Source organism: Phaseolus vulgaris, chromosome 3 (assembly GCF_051622355.1).
Source record: "Phaseolus vulgaris cultivar YP4 chromosome 3, ASM5162235v1, whole genome shotgun sequence".
Classification (NCBI taxonomy): Eukaryota; Viridiplantae; Streptophyta; class Magnoliopsida; order Fabales; family Fabaceae; genus Phaseolus; species Phaseolus vulgaris.
Window position 1 is genome coordinate 27,199,193 of NC_143500.1, and position 25,826 is coordinate 27,225,018.

The window sequence follows — 25,826 nt, forward strand, 5'->3', positions numbered from 1 at the left end:
TTTTTGGTGGGAATTTCAAATGAGTTTATTTGAAATTTCCCACCTATTTTTCAGCACCTATATTCTGTTTAGTTTTTAAATTCTGTTCGGTTCTTTTGTTTTGAAGTTCAATTCTGTTCGGTTTGTTATTTTCCTTCTCCTTTGTTGATTCAATTTGACAATATTTGGTTCATCCAAATGAGTTTGGGATTTGGTACTTGTTTTGGTGAGTTCTTGATCTTAGAACTATGATCCAACTTCTAAGAAAGTGCCTCTACATTTTCCAGCTCAAGGTGATTCCTCAAAGTGTCAAGAATCTTGTTCTATGTGGCTATTGGAATCACATCATGTGGTATCATGAGTCTTAGGTTCATTCTTGTTTAATTGTTGAGTTGTGTGCACTTTTATTTCAAGAGCTCTTTAATTTCTTGCAATTTAAGTTTCTGTTTTAGAATTTTAATTGAGTATTCTTGCTGTTTTTTCTTTTGCTCCAAGTGTTTGTGGAAAGGTTTATGGCACTCATAATTCTTATGAGTATGGTTGCTCTTTTGGAATGGCATTATCCTTCCTAGAGTTTACCTTAAGCTTCCTTTCACTTGTTACAATTTGTGTTGTGTCTTTTAATTTTTGAATCATGTCAAGTTTTGTCTTAGTCATGTTATTCCATATATGTCATTACTTCTAGTAGTACTTTTATTGTTTTGATTGTTTCTTGCTTTGGTGTCATATAATTTTCTGAATTGATGTTGATCCTTTGTGCATTTTCTTTTTAGAATTGAGTTCATACTTGTATTCTAGACCTATACAAGTTCCAATACATCATTTTCTATTATGTCTTTGCTAGTTCATCATCCTGTTTTTTTATTCCTATTAGGATTCCTCTGTTTCTGAAAAAAGTGCTTACTGTTTTTCCTTATTGCAACTGATTTACGTACTGTAAAATTCTAAAATTCTGGATTTGAGATATTCAAAGTGTTAGAAAAGAATAGAAAAAAGAATCATTCAAAAATATGAAGTACACAAAAAATGATAAATAAAATAAAAAAAGTGTACATTCCTGCCGAAAAAAAATACGGTAATCTGGCAGTGATTTTGAAAAATTTATTTCTCTCAATTGGCTTACTGTTTTTAATTGATTCCAGTGCCATTATTGAGTTAACATCTTGAAGTTTCTGTGGTATAAATTTCATAATCCAGTTCGCTCTACAACGTTCCAGTTAAATCAGTGAATATCAAACACAGTTTGCATAAAAAAATTTCCAGTAGCTAAATTTTTTGTTTTCTTCATCTACTCTAGTGCTTTTCCTTAGGTATTCTTTTGTGTGCCTACTTTTCTCATTGAGTTCTTTATTTTCTTGATTGTCTTTCATTCTTACTCTTTGAGTTTGTCTTACATATAGTTTTCCTTTTGCAATTACCTTTTCCTTGTTTATACCTTTTCTTGTTTGTCTTTATTGTTTCTTTGGTTTTGTGGTGGTTTGCTCTTAAGATTGGTGTGCTTGCTTTGACATATTTCATTTGAGGATTCCAAGGCCTCAAGATCAGATTGGTGCAAGAACATTATTTCTTTGAGAGTGATCTCTTTTTTCAGCCTCATTTCACTTCGGCAGTTTCATTGCCAAGCTCACTGTTTTTGCTAATTTTGTTTCTTAACTTGTTTGTTGTTTTTGTGTGTTTGCTGTTTTTTTATTTGCAAAATGGCTGGCTATTCAAGTGGTGCATCTTACAAACAGCATTCTCCTTCCAAAGCTTCAGTCCTTGGTGAAGAAGAACATAGAAGAAGGAGGCATCACCATCATTCTCATGAAGAGAGCTATAACCGTGACCAAAGATATCACCAAGTGTTCAACATTGCTTGTAAAAAAGTCCCTAGTTTTAATGGTGATAGTGATCCTAATGTGTATTTAGAATGGGAGACTAAGGTTGACCATTATTTTCATGTGTATAAGGTCCAAGATGACCAAAAACTTAGATTAGTTTCTTTATCCTTTTTGGGCTATGCCAAAGAATGGTGGGATAAAATTGTAATGGACATTATATATCGCAAGAAACCTCCCGTGGTTTCTTGGAATGCTTTGAAAGAGTGTATGCGCGCGAGGTTTGTTCCTCCTTCTAGGAAGGAACACTTGTTGAAGTTCCAAAGGCTTCCTCAAGGACATAGGATGGTAGATGAATACTTTAAAGATTTTGAAACAACTTTGACTAAAATGAATATGCATGCTAATGAAGAGTCAAAGATTAAATGGTTTGTACGTGGTTTGAAAAGAGATATTAGAGATTTTGTAGAATTAAAAGAATATTCTTCTTTAAAGAGCGTGTTTCGCAAAGCCATCAAGGTAGAATCATATCTTTTGAACAAAACTTTCAAAAATACTCATGATGATGATTTCTACAACTCTTCTAGGAAGGATGCAAACAAAATTTCTCCTTCCAATTTTTCCAAACAAACCATGTTTCCAAACAAAGTTTCTACTACAAATCTTTCTACTCCTAAGTCACCTACCAAAACTTCAAATATCAAATGTTTTAAATGTTTAGGTTTTGGGCACATAGCTCTTCATTGTCCACAAAAGCAAATCTTAAAGATCAACAAGGTAAAACAAGACCTAACTCACCCACCTACCACAAGTAAACAAGAAAAAGACAAAGAAGGCCAAGTTGACATGGGTCTTATCCTTTCACCTCCAAGGTGTTTTCCTTCCTTATCTTTTTCATTACCCAAGGTTCCTATTTCACCACCATCTTGGTTAAAAAATGTTAGGGATGATTTTTTCATACCTCCTAATGGTTGTCACCATTTAAGAGGTCTTTTTCCAAAACATCACATCATTCCCAAACAAATTTTTCCAACTTGGTCGATTTATAGAACCTCCTTTTCTGAAATCCCATTATTTACAAATGCTAAGTCATGTTTACATTTTTCTTCAACTTTTAATTGTAAAACTAAACTGACTTTGTTATATGCAGGGATTCAGAATTCGTGGACGAATTCTCTCCAACTCGAGGAGTATGATGAGAATCAAATAAAGGAGGCTTTTATTAATGGAGGAAGAGGACATCCACCCTCACATTTGAAGTTCTTCCTTCTAGTCTTCTCAAAATTAAAAGAAGACATAAAATAAAGATGAGGCCCAAGCCCAAAGCCCAAGCCCAAGCCCAAGAAGGCCAAAGCCCAAAGAGCCCAAGTCCATCCCATGAGGGGCAAGGCCAAGCTTTGAAATACTCTTGTATAGTTTTAGGAGGTGTGGTTATTAAATAAAGGTGTGTGAAAATGTAAAATAAAGTCACATTGTCCATGTGACTTAGGAGAGTGGTGTAGGTATAGTTTTTGGGAGGTGTCATAGTAGAAAAAGGTCACACCTCCCATGTGACTTGTTTTTGGTGGGAATTTCAAATGAGTTTATTTGAAATTTCCCACCTATTTTTCAGCACCTTAGGCTATAAATAGAGGTGCTTCCTTTGTAAAATTCAGATTTGAATTTTATCTAAAGAAACTATACTCAAAATTGGAGTGAGCATTTGGAGAGCTTTGAGCTTCTTCTCTAGTCTTATCTTGAAGGACCATGGTTTCCTCAAGTGGCGGCTTCCACACTCATCTAGGAGCATCCATTCTTCTAGTGGCGTGATCATCCAACCATTCCTCCATCTTCATGAGCATTCTCTTCTCCTTCCTTTCTTCTTCTTCAATTTGTTCTTGTTGCCTTGAGTTTTGAGTTGTTTTTGTTCGGTTCCTTTAATTTTTTCCAGCACCTATATTCTGTTTAGTTTTTAAATTCTGTTCGGTTCTTTTGTTTTGAAGTTCAATTCTGTTCGGTTTGTTATTTTCCTTCTCCTTTGTTGATTCAATTTGACAATATTTGGTTCATCCAAATGAGTTTGGGATTTGGTACTTGTTTTGGTGAGTTCTTGATCTTAGAACTATGATCCAACTTCTAAGAAAGTGCCTCTACATTTTCCAGCTCAAGGTGATTCCTCAAAGTGTCAAGAATCTTGTTCTATGTGGCTATTGGAATCACATCATTTAGGCTCTCCTTCTAGAAACTAGGTCAAAAACCCTAATTTTAGGTGCCTTGTCTTGAAAAAGTGGGCTTGGAACAAGCCCATTTCGCTATAAGCACTCTTATTCATGCTAAAGGCACTTATTCTATCTTATTTTTCTATTTGGACCCCTAAAGAGAACCCAAATTATTTACAACTTGTTTTATTCTTAAGAAGACTAGAAGGAAGATCATTAGATGCTCTGGTTTGTGTCCATTTCTCCCTCTAGTGAGGTCTGCTAGATCATTGGTGAGGTTTTCACTTGATTGATGAGATGACTTCTCATAGTGTGAATGGTAATGTGCATCCTTGGTCATCTCCTTGTTGGCTTGGTTTGTATCAAGAAGCAACAACTGAATGACCTGATTCTTTTCCCACACAAACAAATTTCTCTTCCACCCTAACTTCCACTCCCACTTACCATTGTTCCACCTTCTTGCATGTAACAAAGTACTACCATGATTTGCAGCAACCGAATATAGTATTGGGTATTTAAACATTAATGCTTAATTATCAACCCACATATCCTTCCAAAACCTAATTTCCTTCCCATCCCCAATCACCCAATCGACTTTATCTTCAAACTCACTCCCCCACCCCTCTGAATTCCATATGCTTTTTAGATCTCTCCATCAAAGTGAATCCTTATTATTTATGATCGTACTTTTTAACTCCCTCCACCCTCTGTACTTAGACTCCAAGATTTCTTTCCATAAGCCATTTATATCTGTTTTGAGACGCCATATCCATTTACTAAGTAACACAATATTAAATAATTTGAGATCTCTTACCCCAAGCTCACCATCTTCTCTAGTAGCACATAACCTATCCCATGACACCCAGGCTATTTTCCGCCCTTCTGAGCCCCAACCCCACAATAACCTTTTCATCATTTTTTTCCAGTTCCTTCGTGGCCGACACAGGCATATGAAAACAAGAGATATAGAACAAGGGGATAGACGTAAGCACTTATTTAATCAAGCAGATTCTCTCTGCCATTGACAAAAAATTTCCTTTCCACTTCCCCAATCTTTTCAAGCACCACTTCCCAGAAACCCAATCTCTTATGATTTCCTCCTACTTTCATACCTAGATAAGTGAAAGGAACTTTCATGACATCACAATTAAGGACAGATGCAAACCTCGAAAGTTTATCAGAGCTAATACCCTTCCATCCTACTTTACTTTTAGAATAATTAACTTTAAGTCCAGAAGCAAGCTCAAAACACATCAGAGTAGCCTTAACTGCCAACACACTCTACAAATTCGCTTTACTGAAAAATAACGTATCATTTGCAACATACTCACCATGGTTTTCCTTTCACCAATCTCAATGTTATCTAACAGGCCCTTTCTCCTCCGCCTATCTTACAACACCTGCCAAACCCTCCGCCACAATGAGAAAGATAAATGGTGCCAAAGGATCACCTTGTCTCAAACTCTTCTCTGGGATAAACATAGCCGGTGGGTTGCTATTCACCAAGACCAAAACCGAAGACGTTTCTAAGCAATTTTTAATCCAACCAATCCACTTTTTACAAAAACCTAATGTTCCTAACATATAATAAAAAAAATCCCACCTTACAGAGCCATATGCTTTTCCATAATCTACTTTGAAATAAACAAAACTTTCCTTCTTTCTCCTTATATCCTCAATCGACTTATTAGCCACCCACACACTATCTAAAAGGCCCCTTCCTTCAAGAAAAGTTCACTGCCTTTGATCAATAACCTTATTCAGAACCTTTTTCAACCTTGTGGACAAAATTAGTTACAATCTTATGCATACTTCCAACCAAAGAAATAGGTATGAACTCATTTAGTTGTTGTGGATTCTCGCACTTTGGAACTAAAGTAATAAATGAAGCATTTGCCCCCTTTGGCCACCTCCCCCTTCCTCAATTTTTTTTACTGCACCTATTATATCGCCTTTTAACTTCTCCCAACAAAATTTTAAAAACCAAAATTAAACTCGTCCGGCCCTGGGCTCTTACTACTGTCACAATTCCAAATCGCCTCCTTGATCTCTTCCTCTGATATTATGCCCACCAGTGAGGCATTATCTGCACCTGAAATAGTTTTAAAGGACACATTATCCAACCTGAGGTGTACTTGTTATTCATCTCTAAACATATCCCTAAAGAACTCTTTCACCCTCTCTTTAATAATAGTCGAGTCCTCACACCACTGGCCATTTAACCTAAGGCCATTAAGTCCACTAAGAGACCTTCTCCACTTAGTCATTAAATGGTAGAACTTTGTATTTGAATCCCCCTGCCTTAACCAATTAATCCTAGCTTTTTGCATTATTGAAGCCTCTTTCTTAAATCTAATCCTACTCAATTCAACTAAAATAGCCTTTCTCTCCTCACGTCCTTCGTCACTTAAAGCGCTTTCATCGTCTTTCCCATCAAGCTTCTACAGCCTCCTTTCTAGACACTCACCAAGATCATTCACATTTTCAAATACTTCTTTATTCCATTTCTTGACGTTAGATTTAAGTCTTTTCAACTTTTCTTTCATAACAAACAACCCACTGTCCAAAATTTCATAGTTGTTCCACTGGCATTTAATAAAATCTCTAAACCTACCATCTTTCTGCCAGATGTCAAGACTTCTAAACGATTTTGGGCCCGAATCAGTACTGGTAACCTTTAAAATCAAGGCACAATGATCCGACACCGATCTACTTAAAGCATATTGCTTGCAACCTGACCATTTTACTAACCAATCAAGAGAAACTACAATTCTATCTATCTTGCTTTTAACATTCCTATTCGATTTATACCAAGTGAATTTTCTACCAACTAACAGGATATCAACCAACCTAGTTTCTTCAAAAAACTTATTAAAGCTTCGAACCTCCCTACTATAATCTACATTAGAACATTGTCCTCTTCTTTCCCTACATATCGAATAGAGTTAAAAAGTAAACAACAATACTCTTAATACATATCTAAATATACTCACATGTAAAATATAAAATTAAAAATTAATAAAATTGTTAGAATAGTTTTTTTTCTAAAATGGTTGAATTAAGTTTTTACTTCATGAATATGAATATGTTACCCTCCCAATTTTAATTGGACCAACTAAATAAAATTCAAACCATTTTAACCCAACTCCATAGAATGCAATTTGGTTTTGTTAAGTTGACCAGCTTGTGAGTGAATACAACCAAATTACATTCCTGTATTAATTTTTTTTTAAACAAAAATGAAAAAAATTTAAAATATTTCTATTGAAATAAATTTTCCACTAAATAAATAAACAAAAAAGCATATTGATCTTGTTATGAAGTGTTTTGAGGTATATCACTAAGTCAATCATTGCATTTAAGGTATTGTCTACTCCAGAGTTTCATCGTGTTTTTGTTCTTAAAAGGCGTATCGAAGGGTTAAGAGAGGAAAATATATTTAAATTGTCATTGATTTCGACTCCTAAGTAATGTGAGAGAGATTAGTGAGCGTATTTATGGGAATGAAGGTTCGTCTTTGGAAACTCATTTTGATTCTCATAGATAATGTCAATGTTCTGATCTCAAGTCTATTAAAATAGCATCCATAGGGTCAATCATCACATTTGATATATTGTCTGCTTTGAAATTCGGAGTTCCGTCGCATATTTATCTTTAAAAAGACACCTCAAGAAGTTAAAAAAATGGTGTGTATTTCATTTACTGTTAACCTCGACTCATAAGCGATATAAGACTATAGAAATATAAAATATTGTGAAAAATATTGGAAGCTAAAATGTAGAGATTAGTTCGAGATTATGTACACATTCATTAGAGATAAAATGAGTTTAAAATATAAATGGATATTCCACATTAAATACTTTTTATAAAAGTTTGAATACTTTAAATACTCATATTTATTTATTTTTTTCATTTTCATGAAGTAATTTGGTAATGTTAAGTTAAACTAAAATTTTACTCTTTTAATACCATAAATTAAGAATAATAAGAAAATAATCAAGATTTTATAAACTCATATTTCCTTTTTACAATTCAAACATTTTTTATATTAGTTTATTATGAATAAGACTTAGTTTACAAAAGAAAAATTGTTGAGACATTATTAAAAATTCATTTTTTTCTCAATTCTTGGTTGATTTTGGAGAGTCTATGCACTATTTGTCGGAGATCTCACATCAATTAAAGATTAGGACATTTCATAATATATATGTATAAGTGACGGTAAATTTCACTTTACAAAACTGACTTTATGATATTAAGTTAGGCTTAAAATCTACTTTTCAATATAATATATCATATTCATTTAAACGCACAAGTTAAATTAAGTTTAAAGTATATTTTTCGATACTATTTGTTCTAGATTGTGTCTATGTTTTGAGAAGAACTTTGAAATATGTTAATTCTTTCAAATGTTATGCTGTGTGTAGCTAATTTTTTGCATGTAGGATTTATTATGTCATGTAATTACGTTTATATATTATGTGTCCTAAAGCTTAGACTTTTCCATGATTTTATGTTTTTTATAATGGTTTTGGATTGTAAGTTTGGTGATGAGACATTTTTTATATGTGTATAAGGTTGGGACACCTCTAAAATATCCATTTTAATTTATTTATTTGCTTATAAAAACAAAATATCAATTATAATATTTATAATACTAAAGCTTAAATGATTTTTTTTTCTTTATAATTTTGTAAATTTGTAATTTGATTTTTTATAAAAAAAATTAATTATAAATTAGTTTATAGAATTAAATAACTATAATCTTTACATAATTTTGTTAGATGCCAACAAAACTAAGTATATGTATCATTAAGTTTTAATACCCAATAAATATATAGCAATTATTAATATCAATTTAAATATTATGAATATATACATATGGATTAAGTAGTAGTAGTATATTTATTAACTTATTAATTGATATTTAACAATATTAAATATTATTATAGCATACATTTATTAATTTATATATTAATAAATTAATATATATATATATATACTAATGATAATTAATAAATATAATTATATTAAAATTACAAAGCTAGAAGACTGAAATTGTACAATTTAAATGTCTAAGAAAAAAAGTTGTAATATATAGTATTAACTCTCACTTAAACTTGGGGGAATATGATAATAAATTGCGAACCTCTTCCACCATACTTCCACTTAGCAGCACACAGACACAGTCGATCTATATATACGATCATTACATTGCATTTTATACTTAGTTTTCAGTTTCTTAGTCTCGATCTTTCCCTTCTCTTGTGCGTTAAAGATCTTCTTGAGAGTGTGAAAGGAAGATAGAGTGAGAGATTGGTGAAAGTGTGAGAGTTTGTTACGACACAGTGTGATTTGTTGTGATTGGTATTGGTTTCTTACATTTTGACATGAGTTGTGTTCTCTCTTATGCTAAGGAATTATTCAACATGGGGGAATCTGGGGACACTCCAGTTACAGTTGTTGGCTCTAACACAGGTCACAGCAAAGTTCCTATCTTTCTTCCATAAACTGATTTTTTTTTCTATTTGCTTCCCAGTTTGCTTTCAGGGTGGCCTTTAATTTCCTGATTTGAGTTTTTTATCTTTTTCTCGACCATGCTTTTCTTGGAAACTATTTCTTTCTTTCGTCTTATATATCAAGGTTCTTGAATTTGGATATTGAGGCACAAGAAACAAGAATAACACAACTTAAATGTTTTGCTCACTGTCTTTCTTTCTCACTCTAGACAATCTTTATGGCACGTCCAAGTTAAATGTTAAGTTTGTTGAGATGAACTAAGTACTTTACAATCCACCCAAGGTAATTAAACTACTTAAATCACACTTTAACTGATTGTGGTACAGTATGCAATTTGCAATATTAAACCCTTGTTTTAGTTTTCTTTTTAAAAGATTATTGTTAATGCATTTCACACCTTCTGGCTGCATAATTTTTTGCAGCATCAACATAATGGCACAGCTTGTCTACAAGCTTTCAATTCTCGAATTTCTTCAGCATCTATAATTTTCTGTTTATTTGGGCCTACTTATACGTTGTTATTTATTCAGATGGAAGAAGAAGATCGGAGACTGGGAGTGGTTCAACAGCCAGTAAAAGTGCAAAAGTATTTACATTCAGAGAGCTTGCATCTGCTACAAAGGATTTTAGGTCAAAATTTTTGTTAGGTCGAGGGGGCTTTGGGCGTGTGTACAAAGGTCAACTTAGGAACGGCCAAGTAAGAACTAAGATTTTGGATTGGAAGAGTATCAATATATGCTCTGTGTTACCATCTCTCATCCATCCATGAATTGCATTACAGGAAATTGCTGTGAAACTGCTTGACAGAAGTAGTGAACAAGGAGACCAAGAATTTTTTGCTGAGGTTGAGATGCTGTCTCTCCTACATCACCCAAATCTGGTGACATTGATTGGTTGCTGTTCCGAACGTGATCAGCGGGTACTTGTTTACGAGTATATGCCATTGGGGTCTTTGGAGGATCATTTATACGGTTAGATATGTATATTTCAGGCATATTCTTTCTATTTTTCCATGTAATTAATTAATTAAGGTTTGATTATTGATGATTGTCTTTGTGCAGATGTTCCTCTTGACAAGGAACCCCTTGATTGGAAAACAAGGATGAAGATAGCAAATGGTGCAGCAAAGGGATTGGAGTATTTGCATGTTTGCGCAGACCAATCAGTGATATTTAGAGAGTTCAAAGCATCGAACATCCTCTTGGGCGAGGGTTATCATGCCATGTTGTCTGATTTTGGGGTGGCAAAATTTGGTCCCCTTGGTGATAGCAGTCATGTTTCTACGCGAGAGGTGGGAACATATGGTTACTGTGCCCCAGAATATATGGTGACTGGTCACCTAACTCCGAAATGTGATGTCTACGGTTTTGGAGTGGTCCTCCTCGAACTCATTTCGGGGCGCAAGGTCTTTGACAAGACTCGTTCACCTGGTATGCGTAATCTTGTTATGTGGGTAAGTTCTTCACCTTATGATCTCGTCTCATGTATTGTAATATCTGATCTAAAATTGTCTTGCTGGTGTTTTGGAAGGCGGAACCTATTTTCAAGGACCGTAACCAGTTCCATAGATTGGTCGACCCTCTACTTAAGGGGTATTTTCCAATGGAAGGGCTTCATCAGGCAATTTCTGTTGCTGCTATGTGTTTGCATGAAGATGCTGATAGAAGGCCTGTGATACGGGATGTGGTTAGTGCTCTAACGTACCTGGAATCACAGTATTACGACCCAAATGAGTCTCACCGAGGCAGAAAGGGAACTTGGTTGAATAAACTAGAAAAGAAACGTGAATCCTGGAGTGAAAACACAACCTGTAGAGGAAGAAAGGGGTGAGAAATTGAAGTAGCTTGAATGCTACAGATGGGACTAAACACACCTAAACAGCAATTCATTTATCTGCTGGATTTTTAGTAGGGGATTTATGATTAAGTAAAGACATAGAGAAACAAAATGGGACCGTTTAAATGCAATCATAATATAGAATGTCAATTTAACACAACTGTACACGACCGTCTAATTTTTGCCTCAATGTGTCATTGTTGTGACATTGTATTTGTACAATCTCTGGTGTATGTTCGAGCCCTTGTTGTTTCGGCTTTTACAGAAACTGTTGGTTCTATATGTATATTGTTTCCCTTATTCATCATAAAGATTCTAACACAACTTGAAGAGAGAATAGTAACAAACAATCATGGACAATAGGCATTCTATCCTCATAATTAGGAGTTGATAAGGAAAAATTGTAGAGTTGTCACAAGTAATTCTGAGTCAGGTTGAGTTAAAAAAAGTTGTAAATTTTTAATACCAGACAAAATTGAACTGGGTTTACTAAGAATTTGTCAAGCTGGTGGAAATTATGATAAAAAAAATTTTAAAAAAAAATATCTTAAGAGTCCAACAACAATCTAATACAATAAAAAGATGGGGTATAAGAAATATACATGTTTTCTATTCTCCTATTGGACTCTCCTTCTCTCTTTATTTTTTTTTCTCAAAATTAAAAAGGCTAATTCCATGATCAATTCTAATGTGTACCCAACATAAAATTTAAAATATCAAAGTACCCTTGTCATCTTTGTTTTCAAAAAAAAGCTATAGAGGAGGTGTTTTACTCTGGTGGAGTGTTTTGAGTGGAAATGGTGGTGGTGTAGTAAGTTGGTGTGGTGGTGGACCAAAGTCATTACTCTTAGGTACACTGCATGGGATATGTTATTGCTAATCGTTATAATGTGATTTTTGTCTCATTGTCTTTGATATAATCATCCACTATTTTTCCTTTGAGAATCCAAACACCAAGTAATTTGACTCACCATCAAATAATTGCAATTGGGTACGTGCATGAGAATCATTTTGTCCAGGTATGTCATAACTAAAAACTCAGTGATATTGATAACTCAAAATTTATGTAACTTATATTTATAACTTTTATAGGTGAAGCTGGAAGTTGGTTGTCCAATTCCACCGACAAATATATTGTGGGCAGCACGGTCCAATCTTGGTCATCATACTACACTAGCTGGATACAAATATTTACACAAATAATATCCATTAGACGACATTATAATAATACATGCTTGTAATTATAAGATTTGTAATAGATACTTATTTTTTTATGTTTTAGGATTTCTAATTATAAGATTTCTAATACATTCATTTATAAGTTTTACAAATACACACAACTTTGTCTACGGATTTGAAAATCCCAAACTAATGTTCATGCTTCAGGATTTGCATATCAGGAAGTCACAACCATAACACTGGATGTCAGTATTCAGATGTGGATATCTAGAAGTTGATGCTTTGCCTATGGATGTCATTATCCGGAAGCCATTACTATGGTCCTGCATTTTCATATCCAATTTTCATATCCAGAAGCTATTCTAATCATTTCAAATTTACGTATCCGGAAGGATACAAATTTCATAAAAAGGAGTATACATTTCACAGTGTCATGATTTTGGTACTTTGAATGGAAAAAATTTAAAACCCTAAACCAATTTAAAGAATATAAAAAAAATGAAAATTAAAACCTAATGACATTCAAACAAAATTAAATCATAGTTCAAGTTCAAACAGTCATAGTTCAAGCAAGATCGTTCACGGATCAAAATATTACAACAAACAGTTGTCCTAATACAGTATATGTATCAATCATTCCTATGTGAATGCCTCTTGACATACACAGCTCTATCATTCGTCGCTCCTCATGCTAACATCAAGGTTGCTTGTATTCCTTTCTGCCCCCACCAAATCATCATTCTTAAGTAATGGTTGCAATGTCTATGTGGTTGTACGACAAATACCCTACAACCATGATTGTCATAATATTAGATAGAAATCAACACAAATGAAACAATTATTAATGGTTCATGCATACCAGAGCAGGATTTGTCTCCTGAGGATGCGTTGCAACTGGTCCATGGGTAGGTGCTTCTAAGGGTATGAGTACAAGACAGTCATCCTCAGGCATGTCAATGACATATGGATGTGATATCGATCAAAACCACTCCATATACTATTGAACGCAAGTGTCAGGATAAGGTGTTACGTCCATAATCATTGAAATGTAACCATCATTGGTCCACTTCATTTGTAGTGAGATTGTCATCTTTAACTACAGATGGGTGTATCATCTGCACATATCCATACTGCAAAGTTCTGGAAAGTGAAATTGTCTCCAACTTCCAAGCCTCAAATAACCAAAGAATAAGGATATCCACTCAAATGGACATTCTTTCCTGTGCTCATCGTATAGGGAAAACCGAATGCAAGGTAGTGTGATTGTATCTAGCTGCAACCGCACAACTACAACTGAAGTAACTTTCCCTGGTTTATACATCCTACAACGGGGTTCCTCTACCACACATCTCATGTCTATAGACGAGAAATGCTCATAAATCCAATTGTGCAACAAAGTCGCATAACCAGCTAGTTGCCTAGTCTTTGCATAGCTACAATCAACTAGTTTATCATACATGTGGGTTAACGTAGTTGCTGCCCAAGCACATCCCCTCAGTCAGCCTCAGATCAACATAAAACCTCAGGTATATCACACTCACCGAAGTAGCACTCTGGTTGGTGAAGATAGTGCAATCAATAAGGTGAAGCAAATAAGCTCTGGCAGCTACAATCTACAATCTCCTTGAGCATGTGTCCTCGTACACATCACTCAATCAACTGAGGCACACATGAGACCTGACAGTGTTGTGTCTCTTCATATACAACTCCATGGTCAACCCGTAGGGACTAACAAATCATTCGCCCCATCTGCATCTAAGGTCTGGTGCGTATAAAATTAACCAACAATGGACATATGCAACAAATTTGACATATCATCAAGAGTGATGGTCATCTCCCCAATAGGTAAATGAAATGTGTCTGTCTCTGCATGTCACCTCTCTACAAATGCACAAAACAATCCTCTGTCTAAATTCTCATAACTTACATGAACGAGACCACCTAAGTCAGACATGTCTACTGCAACTTGTATGCGCTCATGTGGTGCTCCTAACTTATTCATCTTTTTCCCATGAGAAACGACCTTAAGCTCACCACGATTCTACAATAATTAATAAATACCATCAACAAAGACATACATAAAACACTCAATTAATATTCATTACTTAGCAAACCATCACATAATTATCTCGTCACATGATCTTCATAATTAATCAATAATGACTTATCTAGTGGTCATCCTGGATAGCCTTCCTCATCAATTTCCACTTTTGGTTGAATATTCTCTTCAAAGTCTTCATTTATAATTGAACTACTAGGACCATCACATTTTCTTCTCATATATAGTTGGTCTCACACGGTTCACAATCCACTTCCACTGCCTTTCCTAGTGCAAACTTCTTCTCCATTCATAGCTCCTTCTCTTTGTCGCCCCCTTTCTCTCCGCGGCCACCGTGCTCTAAAGTATGGAGAACGAATGACCAAGTGGTGTACAATAAACCTAGTCTTTTAAATCATTATGGGTGCAAATTTGAACTGATCACAGCTAATTAAAAATCTCTCATTCAGTTCTTTCACTTCTATTGTAGGATTTTGGATTGTACATTGTCAACCGCCACATACAAACCATTTATATAATTTTCATTTAATAGTTCTATTTGGTATACATATTAATATTATGATTTACCATTATTATTTTAAATATATTAACATATGTCAATCATTATATACATATTAATATGATGGTTTTTATCATAATTACTTTAATAATTTAAAATTTTGATTTTAGTTTTTATATTATAAAAAAAGTAGATTAAAAAACAAAAAACTGCAATATTTATTTAAGTCGTTTATTTGAATAAAATATTTAAAAATGAAATAATTTAAAATTATATGAATATATTAGAAAGTGTGAAATTTTAAATCCACAAGCAAGGGAAGAGTCGAAAGTTCCTTCATCCTCCAGCTTATCATTTACCAACTGTACACCGTGGCTGGAAAGATTAGGACCCCGTGTTACTGATTGCAGAGCTCCTTCAAAACGCAAGAACTACAGGACTTACAGTTATTGACACGATGAAAACTAGCTCCTTTATAATAATCTAAATCGTTAATAATTCAAACTTGGGTTTATAATTAAGAGAAAAATATCACCAAACTTATTATTAAAAAAAAATCTATTGCCTAAAACAATAATTTGACAACAAAATAATAATTTTAATATTAATAAAAACAACTTTGATGTTAATAAATACCAGTTTAAATATCAGCACCAAATATAATTACAAATATATTAAAAATTCAATCTTTAATTTGCTGGGAACTGACTGATTTATTATACCCGCGAAAAAGAATCCCAAAATTATATAACACGAGATTGAAACTCGATTACTAACTAGGATTGTGAAATAATTACAAACGTTACATCTATTCATATTTTGTCACAAATGGTAAAGGGAGACAGCAAACTTAAGTGGATTATAACTAAAGCAATATCGATTTCCAAATCTAGTAGACTAGTTATTGAAACAAAAGCATAAGGTACAACTAAAGTAATTTCAAGTTCAGGACTGGTATGCTAAATTGGGTGCAATAAAATAAAACGGGCATCTAATCTATCGGTTGTGTTAGTAAATTTACAAAATAAGGAGAGGACAGCAGCACTTGTATTAGGAAGTCACACCAGGCAATCACCTGAAATGTCAAACTAGGCCACATCAAAATCGCCACATCATCTATATCCGTCCCTTTACCCAAAGTAAAATATGGGGCATACAGCCATTTATTTTTTCTTCTTCCCCTGCAACAATACCATAGAGTCAGCTTCTGGAAAATCGCAATGACTTCAGCCTAATTAAGATGATGAAATATAAAACGCATGAAATAGAAAGAAATATACCGAGCTTAAATAGTCATCCATGGTTAACTGCTTCCGCTTCTTCAAAGAGGGACTCTCGGTCTGTCTAGGCATGGAACGCTTCGACGGGGTCATGCTCTGCAACGTTCGTCAAACTTGGTTACAACAGTTGAGATAAACGTAAGTTATGTATAACTCGAATAAGTTCAAAATATAAACCTTGGCCGCGAGTTTCTTCTCTTTACGAGCTTGCCTCTCCCTCTCATCATACTCTTGATTTTCCTTCTCTACCAGCCGAATGAGGGTGTCACACCTCCTTGTAAGTTCCTGTGTTGTGCGAGACTTGACAAACCAATCAAAACGAAATAAGGGAGACATACGAAAAGCTGCCTTCAACTCATCCCAATTACCATAGCCAAGTTTGTGAATCATGCATATCTGAAAATTTAATGTAGCGTCAGATAACGCAATATTATGTTAGGAGAATACCAGATTAAATAAGGATATCACCAAAAAAACGAAAGAAACAAATTTGGGGGAGAAAGCAAAAAAACATTGTACCATGAATCGATCACATTCTTCGTTGTATAACTTCCCTTTGTTCTGTCCATATTGTATCTTCAATTCTAGCCAAGGATTCTTATAGCGGTCCAACTTCTTCCCAATAGCTTTCATGATTTCATCTTTCCGAGATATTCTCGCCTCCCCTCTTTCGATGTTTTTAATAATTCTATCATAATCTGCATACAACAGGTAAATAACACATCAGACAGACCCTTGACATTTTAATGGGGAAAACTAAATTCAAGCCTCATTTGGCAAATTAACACATCAGACACTTGATATTTTAGTGGGAAACCGTACAGCCCACATTACAAACCCGTAGCCATTCAGAAATAAACTTCAGTGTAACTTTCACTTATAATTCCCACTAGATTCTGCTGAGTACTTTTTAGCTTTTATAATGTTCTATAATAGATTACACTGTCGTATTGGATAAACTCACCATTTAACTCCTTGTATCTTTCTTTGAAGACTTTTGCATATCTTTCGACCTCCTCCTGAGTTTTTCCTTCCATCTCAGAAGCAATACTTTTTATATCATTTCGGCCATACTTCTCACAGGCCCTAATGAAAGCATTAAAATCCTTCCGGCTCCATGATGAAAATCCCTTTGTTCACAGAATACCAAAATCAAAATATATATATATATATAAATAAATAGAATTGTATCAATCCTAGTTTATAAATTATAAAGCAAATTTCCTCACCTCTTCGAGCAACTGTTCCTTCTCTTCTAATTCTTCAGCAGTTAATGGATCTCCAACCTCTAAAAATTTAACATGCATGGCATCATTGAAGTGATAAGGGTTAAATTGCGTTTACATCCTAGGGATTCTTAAATTATATTCTCCCCTCTAGATTTAAAAATTACAATTAAACTTTTCCCATGGACGCCATACAAATTTAATGTAAACAACCATTTTATTTTAGGCTGATAAACAATTACACATGAGCCTCCTAGAAACATATTTCATCTATCTTTTTGATACTATTATAAACTAATTTTGCACACCATGTTATCTATTAAGATTTTAAGACAAAAACATGTTCTAAACATACCAAAAAGAAACTGCAGCTTCACCCAAAACCTTTAATCTACTGAAATTCCAAAATTGATATTAAAAGTTCAGCAATAGTTCCTATCGATAAAACCTATGAATCAGAGTGCTAGCATCGTAATGCTTCTGTTAATGTTGAATGACACAGAAACAGAATTCTCTCCACAAATAATTTTCAGTTCACAAATGCTACAAATTTGAATTCTCCTTTCCCAAAAATCATTCTCAATTACTTTCATTCCCGTTTTCTTCCAAGTAAATACTCTTGTTACCCTCTGTCCTGAGACAGAATGTAATGTACCTACCTAATTACTTATACACAGATCATAATAAGGGAGGAGACAACATTCTGTTCAGTAATTCCATACCTTCTGGTTCATCAACATCTATGGAGTCTTTCAACTGATTCTTCTGATGTGTTTGCTGAATTTTTTTAAGCAATATAAGCACCAGTTATGCACAAGTTGAATGAGCTAAACCTAAAATTGTTTAATCAGTAAGGTTAGGTTACACACCATGAGGTAGCGAACTTCCTTTTCATACAGCTCACTAAGCCTTTGTGTGTTGAAAAACTGGAAATCATGCCTGAAGGAAACAGAATTGAGCCAGTTCAAATAAATGCACTATGTCTAAAGAATATAGGAAAGGCTTTTGTGAGAAGCTTACAATTGAGGCATCCTAGGAATGCGTGGCTCTTTAGGTTTAGTTGGAGCACCTTGACGCATTGTTTGCTTGAAATAGTCGGACTCTGAATAACTAAAGTCATACCCCCCAGATAAATACAATTATAAATCAGAGTGACAACAAAAATTCTATAACTAAATATACAGAATGAAGAGCAATACTTACTTGCGTTTCCGTTCTCTTCTTGGTGGCTCCACCCAGTTTTCACTCACAATTTTTTTAAAATCAAATTTGTTTTCATCCTTCATTTAAAGAAAAAAGTACATCCAGAGGTTGGTTAAAAATACACAAGAGAAAGGCAAGCGATGCAAAAGACATGGTTCATATTGAGCAAAGATAAAATGTCAACTTACCTTCTCATCATCAAAATCATACAACTCAGCAGCTACAAAATGAAAATATAAACATTAATAACTTCAAACTTCATAAAGTTTAAAAAGAGACATTAAATGGCTAAACAGGAGTCAAAAAGAACTTTCGTGTGTATGCACATTCTAATAACAAAGAAGCCTCACTAAAAGAAAAGAGTGTATACAAATTGACTTGTAGCTTTTATGTATCTACAACAAAAAAACTAACATACAAAACAAGGAAGGAACATGTTTCATTAGTTAACTATTTCATCACAAGGATAACATTTCAAAGGGATGAACCACACAATGAAAATGCCGCAAAGCATTTATTTTCTTGCCTAAATGATGGGTACAAAGGTGCAGAACAAAGCATTAAACCTATGGGCAAACAGGAATTAAAAAGATATATATCTTAAACATTATCAATCTTAAATTTGATGGGTACAAAGGTTACATACTGTCATCCATCTTAAATTTGATAGCATCTTCTGTAAATTTTTTCATCTTAGCATCAAGCTCAGCTGTTGCTTCCTCTCCTTTCGCAATAATTCTGTCAATATCTTCATCTGTAATAGTACTGTCCTTGGAACTAAAAACCATTTCAGCACCAAATTTAACCATTTGAAGCAACTCATCTTTATTTACAGCTGCACACATAAACAGATTGTACCACATTATATAATCCATAAATCTTGGAACAAAATAAAACAATTCTAGAAAACCCTTACTTTTCTGCTCAGCTAATCGGCCTTGCTGAATCACCAGAGCATCAAGTGCAAGCTTTTTGTAAGCTCTTTCAATGACTTTTTCCTCTATTGTATACTGCATGCAATTCCCATGATATAAGAATGAGAAATTGATAGATAGATAGATAGTAAAAACCATGAAGCACTTTAAAACTAAAATGGCTGTTATACCAGAGCGCCAAACACATTTTGAATATCTTCAATAATTTCTAGGCGACATATTTTTATAATTAGTTTCTGCCAATACAAGATTACACAAGGATTGCTAGTATTTTATTGTATCTAGAATTGCTTAGTTATGAAACATGGTGTCTTTATTCTAATTTAGCATTTCTAATTTATGCTGAAATATATTAATTTTATCCCTTGAAGAAGTGACATAAGAGCAAGAAAGTAACATTTTTTAGAAGCCAAGTGACATCTTGTTTCTGTATCTAGTGTTAGTATCAGTGATTTCAAGATAAAAATTTAACTATTGATAAACAGGATAATAAAGTAAAAAATTGAAAACCTCAGTGCAAAATCGGAAAACTTGAACTTCTTTCTTTTGGCCAATCCTATGAGCACGATCCTGAGCTTGCAGATCAACTTGTGGGTTCCTGTTATAAAACCACCAATTCTCAATAAACATTTAGTCTTGAACTAATGGTACCAATCCAAATGAAAAGGCTGCTGCTGACACAATTAATTAGAATACTCACCAGTCACTGTCATAAAGAATGACAACATCAGCAGTAGCAAGATTAATGCCAAGGCCTCCTGCCCGAGTAGACAACAAGAAAACAAATTTTTCACTTCCTGGTTTGTTGAAGTTCTCAATGGAAGCATCCCGATCCTCTCCACCAGTATTACCATCTATGCGACAATATTGGTATCCTCGAAAAATAAGATAATCTTCAAGTATGTCTAGCAGCCTAGTCATCTGGAGAAAATGGAACAAATACACCAGGTTGAATGAAGTAACAGTCATAGCAAGAAGTTGCAACAATCTTTTTCTTACAAAGAACTGACCTGTGAAAATATAAGGACCCTAGAATCACGCTCTTTTAGTTTAGGAAGTAACTTATCCAGAAGAACCATTTTACCTGCCAATAAAATATTACTTGTAAAGAAAAGTGACATTATCTCAGATCTAATAGATCAGCCAGAAAGGGCTTTAAAGTACTCTTAATGCAAACAATGCTTACCAGCATTTGTAATGAGATGGTCTCCAGTTGTAAAGGGAGGACCAGGTTCAGCACCTTGAAAGAGATACGGGTGATTACAACATTTTCGTAGTTGCATCGCAATATTTAGGAGACGTTTCCGTTCTCCACCTGAATTAACAACCTCCAGATCCTTCTGCAGTAATGCCTTATAATACTGTTTCTGCATTTGTGACATGCCTACCTTGAGAATGGTTTCTTTTTTTGGTGGCAGCCCTTTTTCAACATCTGACTTCAACCTTCGAAGGAGAAATGGACGGAGGACCTTAATTATACACAGAAAATAACACATCATTATTATTTACCATGCTATAACAATAGCCCCTTAAAGATAGAAGATTAAAGGCTTACCTTGTGTAGTTGTTGAACAACTTCTTGTTCGTCATTTTCACCAGAGATTTGAAACCATTCATCAAAAGTTTCAGCAGAACTAAATATTTCAGGTAAAAGAAAGTTGAGAAGAGCCCAGAGTTCATGAAGATTATTCTGCCACATCAAAAGAAATGAACCGCATTAATTACTCAAGTAAATTCACATCATTAACTGCAACCAGTGAAAGAGAATTAGGATTCAGATTTCAAAATAACCCAGACCTCAAAACTAATTTTTAAAAGATATAAAGGATCTGTTTGGTCAAACTTCTTCAAAAGGACTTCTAAAATAAATAAAAAATGAAATGAATCTTCCCTTAACTAAAATTTACTTATGCACACATTTTATTGAAAAAAAGAATTTAGAGCGTATGAGAGAGTTTCCAAAAATTAACTTACACATAAGCTAATTTTAGCTGATGAATTACTTCATGTTTTCTTTTTTTTTTTTTTCTCATGTAAATCCTTTTGGAAAAGTTTATCCAACGAAGGCCAGTGTGTGGGTTGAAAGACAAAGCATTAAAATAACACAAAATAGGAATAAAAAGTCTACCAATTTAACTAAGTTATAATTTACTCAACTCTTCTATTTACACAACCATAGTATGAACATAGATCAAAAAAATACAAATGCACATGAGGTACACAACCTTTCTTTTCAAAATTTGCCAATAGACCAAATACTAAGCAGCAGTAGATACAATTTTTGCATATTCTTACAAAAAATATTGTTTCACAAAATAAGGGTCTGATATCTAAAAAAAGGAAGAAGAAATAACAAAAATATATATTGGGAGAAAATTCAGTTCTTTCCATCCAACCAAAAATATTGAAGTAAATAAAAGACTGACAAATCAGAAACTAAACAACTCAACCCACCATCTATTAGAAAACAGATAGAAAAATCTTTCATTTGAGGACTTGTTAGCCTCATACGTACGAGATAGTACTTAATTCAATCGTATGAAAGAATTGGTATCATGACATTTCTATTCTAAGAGATCAATACGTTAAATACAAAATGCTATAACAATAATAAAGATAACAAAAAAGCGTATCACATTCCTTTAGCATTGGCAACATGGCTCAAACGACGTTATACTGTCATAAATTATGCTAGACTGTTCTTAATGGCTATGCTTCTAGTTTTTTTTTCCAGTCTATCTCTTCCTACAGTGATTAGGCTATCCTCCATCTGATCTACTTTCCTTAATAGGGCTCCTGCAGATCTTTTCCACACATGTTGAATCAACCCAAGGCAATTTTGAACAATCTTTTCTACCAAAGGGTGCTGTTCCAGCTGTTATCTCTAAAGCATTCATTCCTAATCCTATCTAACCTAGAATATCTACTCATCCAACATTATTTTCATCTACCTGTAATGGTGTGCCAGTAATGAGGAGACGATAGTTTGTGTTGTATAGCCTCATTGTTTTTGACAGGAGAGAGTTCTCGTTCTTGATTCGATGTGCCTCATCAATAATAATGTAGCGCCAACTAAATCGCCGTAAAGCAGACTTCTCCTTGATTACCATTTCAAAACTTGTAACACACACATCAAACTTACCAGCAACGAGTAACTCTTCTCTTATGTGCTTCTGCAATTATTTAAACCATTAAACAGAAGTGTCAGAAGCAAACATTGACCGTAATTTTAAGCAGATAATTTGGTCCAGCAAAGCTAGTCTCACCCTTTCATCAGGGTTGCCAAGGAACTTTATAGCACGTAAAACAGGACAGAAGCGACGAATTTCATTCATCCAATTTCCAAGAGTAGATTTTGGAGCAACTACCATATGAGGGCCTTTTATTCCTCTGAACTCATGTAAGTAGCCTAACAAAGATATAGTTTGCAAGGTTTTTCCAAGCCCCTGCAAACAATATATTTATTTATATTTCATCATAGCTTTTAATAAATCTATTCATTTCATCAAAGTACACATCACAAGGCAGTCATTTAAATGAGATTTATCTGAGACAAGCATCTGCCACCTACCATTTCATCTGCTAGAATTCCATTTATGCCATTCTCATACAATCGTATCAGCCAGTTTAGCCCAGCAAGTTGGTAATCCCTCATCTTCCCTTGGATACCTGTTGAACAAACAAGCCATGTCAAATTCAAGTGAACAAAAACTTCAAGAACATTAGATATGAATACAAAAAATCAACAAGCTACATAAACAAAACCCAAAATGTAAAAATCAGGGGCAGTACATCATCATACTAGATAGACATACACAAGAATCTAATTAAATGGAAGAAAAAACACAAAAGTTTAAAAAAAAATAGTTTGTATGTAAGCTGTGTTAGATTTAGAACATATAAAAACCAGCTAACCAGAAACTAAGCCTTCAACAACTAGCAAAAAAGAACGGGCATAATTTCTTTTGCCAACCAATGCATCCTATTTATGACAGAAAGCTGGAATCCAATGTTCTTCCCACTAGATTAGAATGATGTGCCCATGCAAGTAGGCAGGTCAAGTAAAGAATGCTTACATGAAGGTTGAGACACCAGCCGGGTGTTGGATAGACCATCTTCTTCCCCTTTCAGGTATTCTTCATCTTCCTCTTCTTCGGTGACCTTTGATGCATGGCGACCCCTAAAATAGACAGTGATTTAATGTAGTGTAAGTTAATTTAAATGCATAAAGTCAGCATCAGATAAACCACAATTCACAACTACTTATTGTTTGTCCACCTGTGATTATTTGCTGTCACTTAGTAACATTTTTCAAAATTTAAAAACATTTCAAGGCATAAAATACAATTCCTCAATTAAATTACAACATATTCAGGACAGCAGAAAATACCTTCCTTTTGCTTTCTTTTGAGAAGATTGATCACCCTTAGCAAAATGGGCAAACAGTTCAGTTTGCTGGAGGAGAAACTTCAATCGGCCTTTTCCTTTATTATTCTGCATCAAACATGACAGTATATGACAATAGTTTACTTAAAAACAAGTTAACATAAAAAATTAAAATAAATAACATCCCCGGTAGTTTACAGTGAACAATCAATACAAACCATATCAGCATCAATGGTAGAGTTTTGAGCGTCCAATATCTCCTGAACCTTCTGTTTCTTCAACTGTTGCATTTCTTTCAACCTGGCCTTCTCACGCTTGCCAACTTCAGGATCAACAGTACTCTCATCCTAAAACCACCAAACAGTAAAAAAGCACTTCAAGGGACAGACACTTCGTGAAAGAGACAAAATCCCCACAGCAAACAAAAACAACAAAATGCAGCTCAGGAAGCGAAATCCAAACTAGTAGCAAACGGATAAGATACGAAAAAGCCAATGAATAAACCTAGTCTAGAAAAAAAGACGAAAATGCAGAACAAAAGACGAAATCAGAGAACCCCAGAGATGAAAATGCAGAGAAGAGGATTAAGAATTACCTGCTTATTGTCTTCGTCGTCATCGACGGCTTCGTCAGGGGAATTATCATCCTCGTCCTCGTCAGAGCTAGCGGATTGCGCCACAGCTTCAAGCTCCTCATCATCATCTTCGATCTGGTGGTTTTCAGCGGCGGCGACGTCCTCCTCCTCTTCATCGGAGGTTGAGTTGTTAGAAACCTGAGCCTTGGACGGCCTCCCCATTGGTACTTTTTTTAGATCAAGGGTTTCGGGAGGAGTGTTATGAGAAGAGAGAGAAAACGAGCGCGAGCCAATACTTATTTTAAAGCGCAATGAGAAAAATTATGGGTTGGGTGATCAAGGTTATTGTGACCGTCAGATTTCAATAGTGGGATCTGCGGCTCCAAGAAAGTGGAAGCCAACCGAATATTTCGCGCCAATAATGGGATCCCGGAAACGTAATTTTCCCGCTTGCACTCATGTACTTGGGCTGGTTTGATGGGCCACACCTTTTTTTCTTTCTGGGCTTTTCTCAGCCCAACTTAAAAACTATATTCTGATTTTCTTCTGTTCAGAATTGTCTGTTGATATAACTTACACATTAAATTATATTTTTCCTTTTTTATTTTTATATGTGATATGATTTTTTTTACTTTTTCCCTAGTTTAGTTCTCCTACTTCTAAAAACCCATGACTTTCTTTCAATTTTTAGTTTTATATATGCTTTCTTTTGTATATTTTAATCATGTTGTTTTTTATGATAAGTTAAAAGAATAAGTTAGGTTTATGGTTTAATTGTTTCATAATAACAGAAATAATATATGTAAAATAGAAAATGTTTATACTTGTATATTTTTTACAATATAAATGCTAAAATCACATAAAAATGTATTTTTTATAATATTAGAGTTTAAAACATACTTTACAATTATCTGAATTTTATATTTTACTTCCAAATGTTGCCGACTCTCAATATTCTAGGCTTATTTACTTAACAAGACAATTTTTTTGGCCAAACTCATCAATTTATTATTAGGGACAAATAAAAGAAAAACACTTTCCTTTACATGAATATATTTTTTTATGGTAATAAATATGTTATTCTTCTAACGTGCCTGTGTTGTTCATCATATAAGTATGGGTAGTTTTAAGATTT

The 25,826-nt window shown here is 34.1% G+C and overlaps 3 protein-coding genes across 3 annotated transcripts; 1 reads left to right on the forward strand and 2 right to left on the reverse strand.

The window, feature by feature from the left end:
• Positions 1–4,990: 4,990 nt before the first annotated feature.
• On the reverse strand, positions 4,991–5,476 carry LOC137839405 (uncharacterized). Its single transcript, XM_068648522.1, has 2 exons — positions 5,390–5,476; positions 4,991–5,275 (listed from the first exon to the last, which is right to left on the reverse strand). Exons 1-2 carry the CDS (start codon positions 5,474–5,476, stop codon positions 4,991–4,993), a joined length of 372 nt encoding a protein of 123 aa, XP_068504623.1.
• Positions 5,477–9,423: 3,947 nt separating this feature from the next.
• On the forward strand, positions 9,424–11,528 carry LOC137839406 (receptor-like cytoplasmic kinase 185). The gene is made up of 5 exons (XM_068648523.2): positions 9,424–9,472; positions 10,045–10,211; positions 10,296–10,485; positions 10,576–10,967; positions 11,045–11,528. The coding sequence occupies exons 1-5, from the start codon at positions 9,424–9,426 to the stop codon at positions 11,342–11,344; spliced, it is 1,098 nt and encodes a 365-aa protein (XP_068504624.2). The 3' UTR covers positions 11,345–11,528.
• Positions 11,529–15,942: 4,414 nt separating this feature from the next.
• Positions 15,943–25,111, reverse strand: LOC137806917 (ISWI chromatin-remodeling complex ATPase CHR11). Its single transcript, XM_068607304.2, has 25 exons — positions 24,713–25,111; positions 24,336–24,464; positions 24,122–24,225; positions 23,808–23,911; positions 23,303–23,400; positions 22,998–23,177; positions 22,683–22,904; positions 21,287–21,421; positions 20,918–21,200; positions 20,742–20,815; positions 20,432–20,652; positions 20,242–20,329; positions 19,713–19,806; positions 19,443–19,631; positions 18,985–19,016; positions 18,797–18,873; positions 18,614–18,703; positions 18,463–18,532; positions 18,316–18,370; positions 17,597–17,655; positions 17,332–17,497; positions 16,887–17,065; positions 16,545–16,763; positions 16,368–16,463; positions 15,943–16,268 (listed from the first exon to the last, which is right to left on the reverse strand). The coding sequence occupies exons 1-25, from the start codon at positions 24,911–24,913 to the stop codon at positions 16,251–16,253; spliced, it is 3,183 nt and encodes a 1,060-aa protein (XP_068463405.1). The 5' UTR covers positions 24,914–25,111; the 3' UTR covers positions 15,943–16,250.
• Positions 25,112–25,826: the final 715 nt, after the last annotated feature.

What these genes read in the sequence shown, in the direction of transcription:
- LOC137839405 (XM_068648522.1), bottom strand. Translation starts at nt 5,476, where the DNA reads ATGTTTATCCCAGAGAAGAGTTTGAGACAAGGTGATCCTTTGGCACCA. An exon ending in CGGAGGGTTTGGCAGGTGTT is followed by an intron (nt 5,276 to 5,389) that starts GTAAGATAGGCG and finishes GCGAATTTGTAG; the next exon opens with AGTGTGTTGGCAGTTAAGGC.
- LOC137839406 (XM_068648523.2), top strand. Translation starts at nt 9,424, where the DNA reads ATGGGGGAATCTGGGGACACTCCAGTTACAGTTGTTGGCTCTAACACA. An exon ending in TTTGGAGGATCATTTATACG is followed by an intron (nt 10,486 to 10,575) that starts GTTAGATATGTA and finishes GTCTTTGTGCAG; the next exon opens with ATGTTCCTCTTGACAAGGAA. An exon ending in TGCGTAATCTTGTTATGTGG is followed by an intron (nt 10,968 to 11,044) that starts GTAAGTTCTTCA and finishes GTGTTTTGGAAG; the next exon opens with GCGGAACCTATTTTCAAGGA.
- LOC137806917 (XM_068607304.2), bottom strand. Translation starts at nt 24,913, where the DNA reads ATGGGGAGGCCGTCCAAGGCTCAGGTTTCTAACAACTCAACCTCCGAT. An exon ending in GCTGGTGTCTCAACCTTCAT is followed by an intron (nt 23,401 to 23,807) that starts GTAAGCATTCTT and finishes TTTGTTCAACAG; the next exon opens with GTATCCAAGGGAAGATGAGG. An exon ending in TTTTCCGATTTTGCACTGAG is followed by an intron (nt 19,807 to 20,241) that starts GTTTTCAATTTT and finishes AATTGCATGCAG; the next exon opens with TATACAATAGAGGAAAAAGT.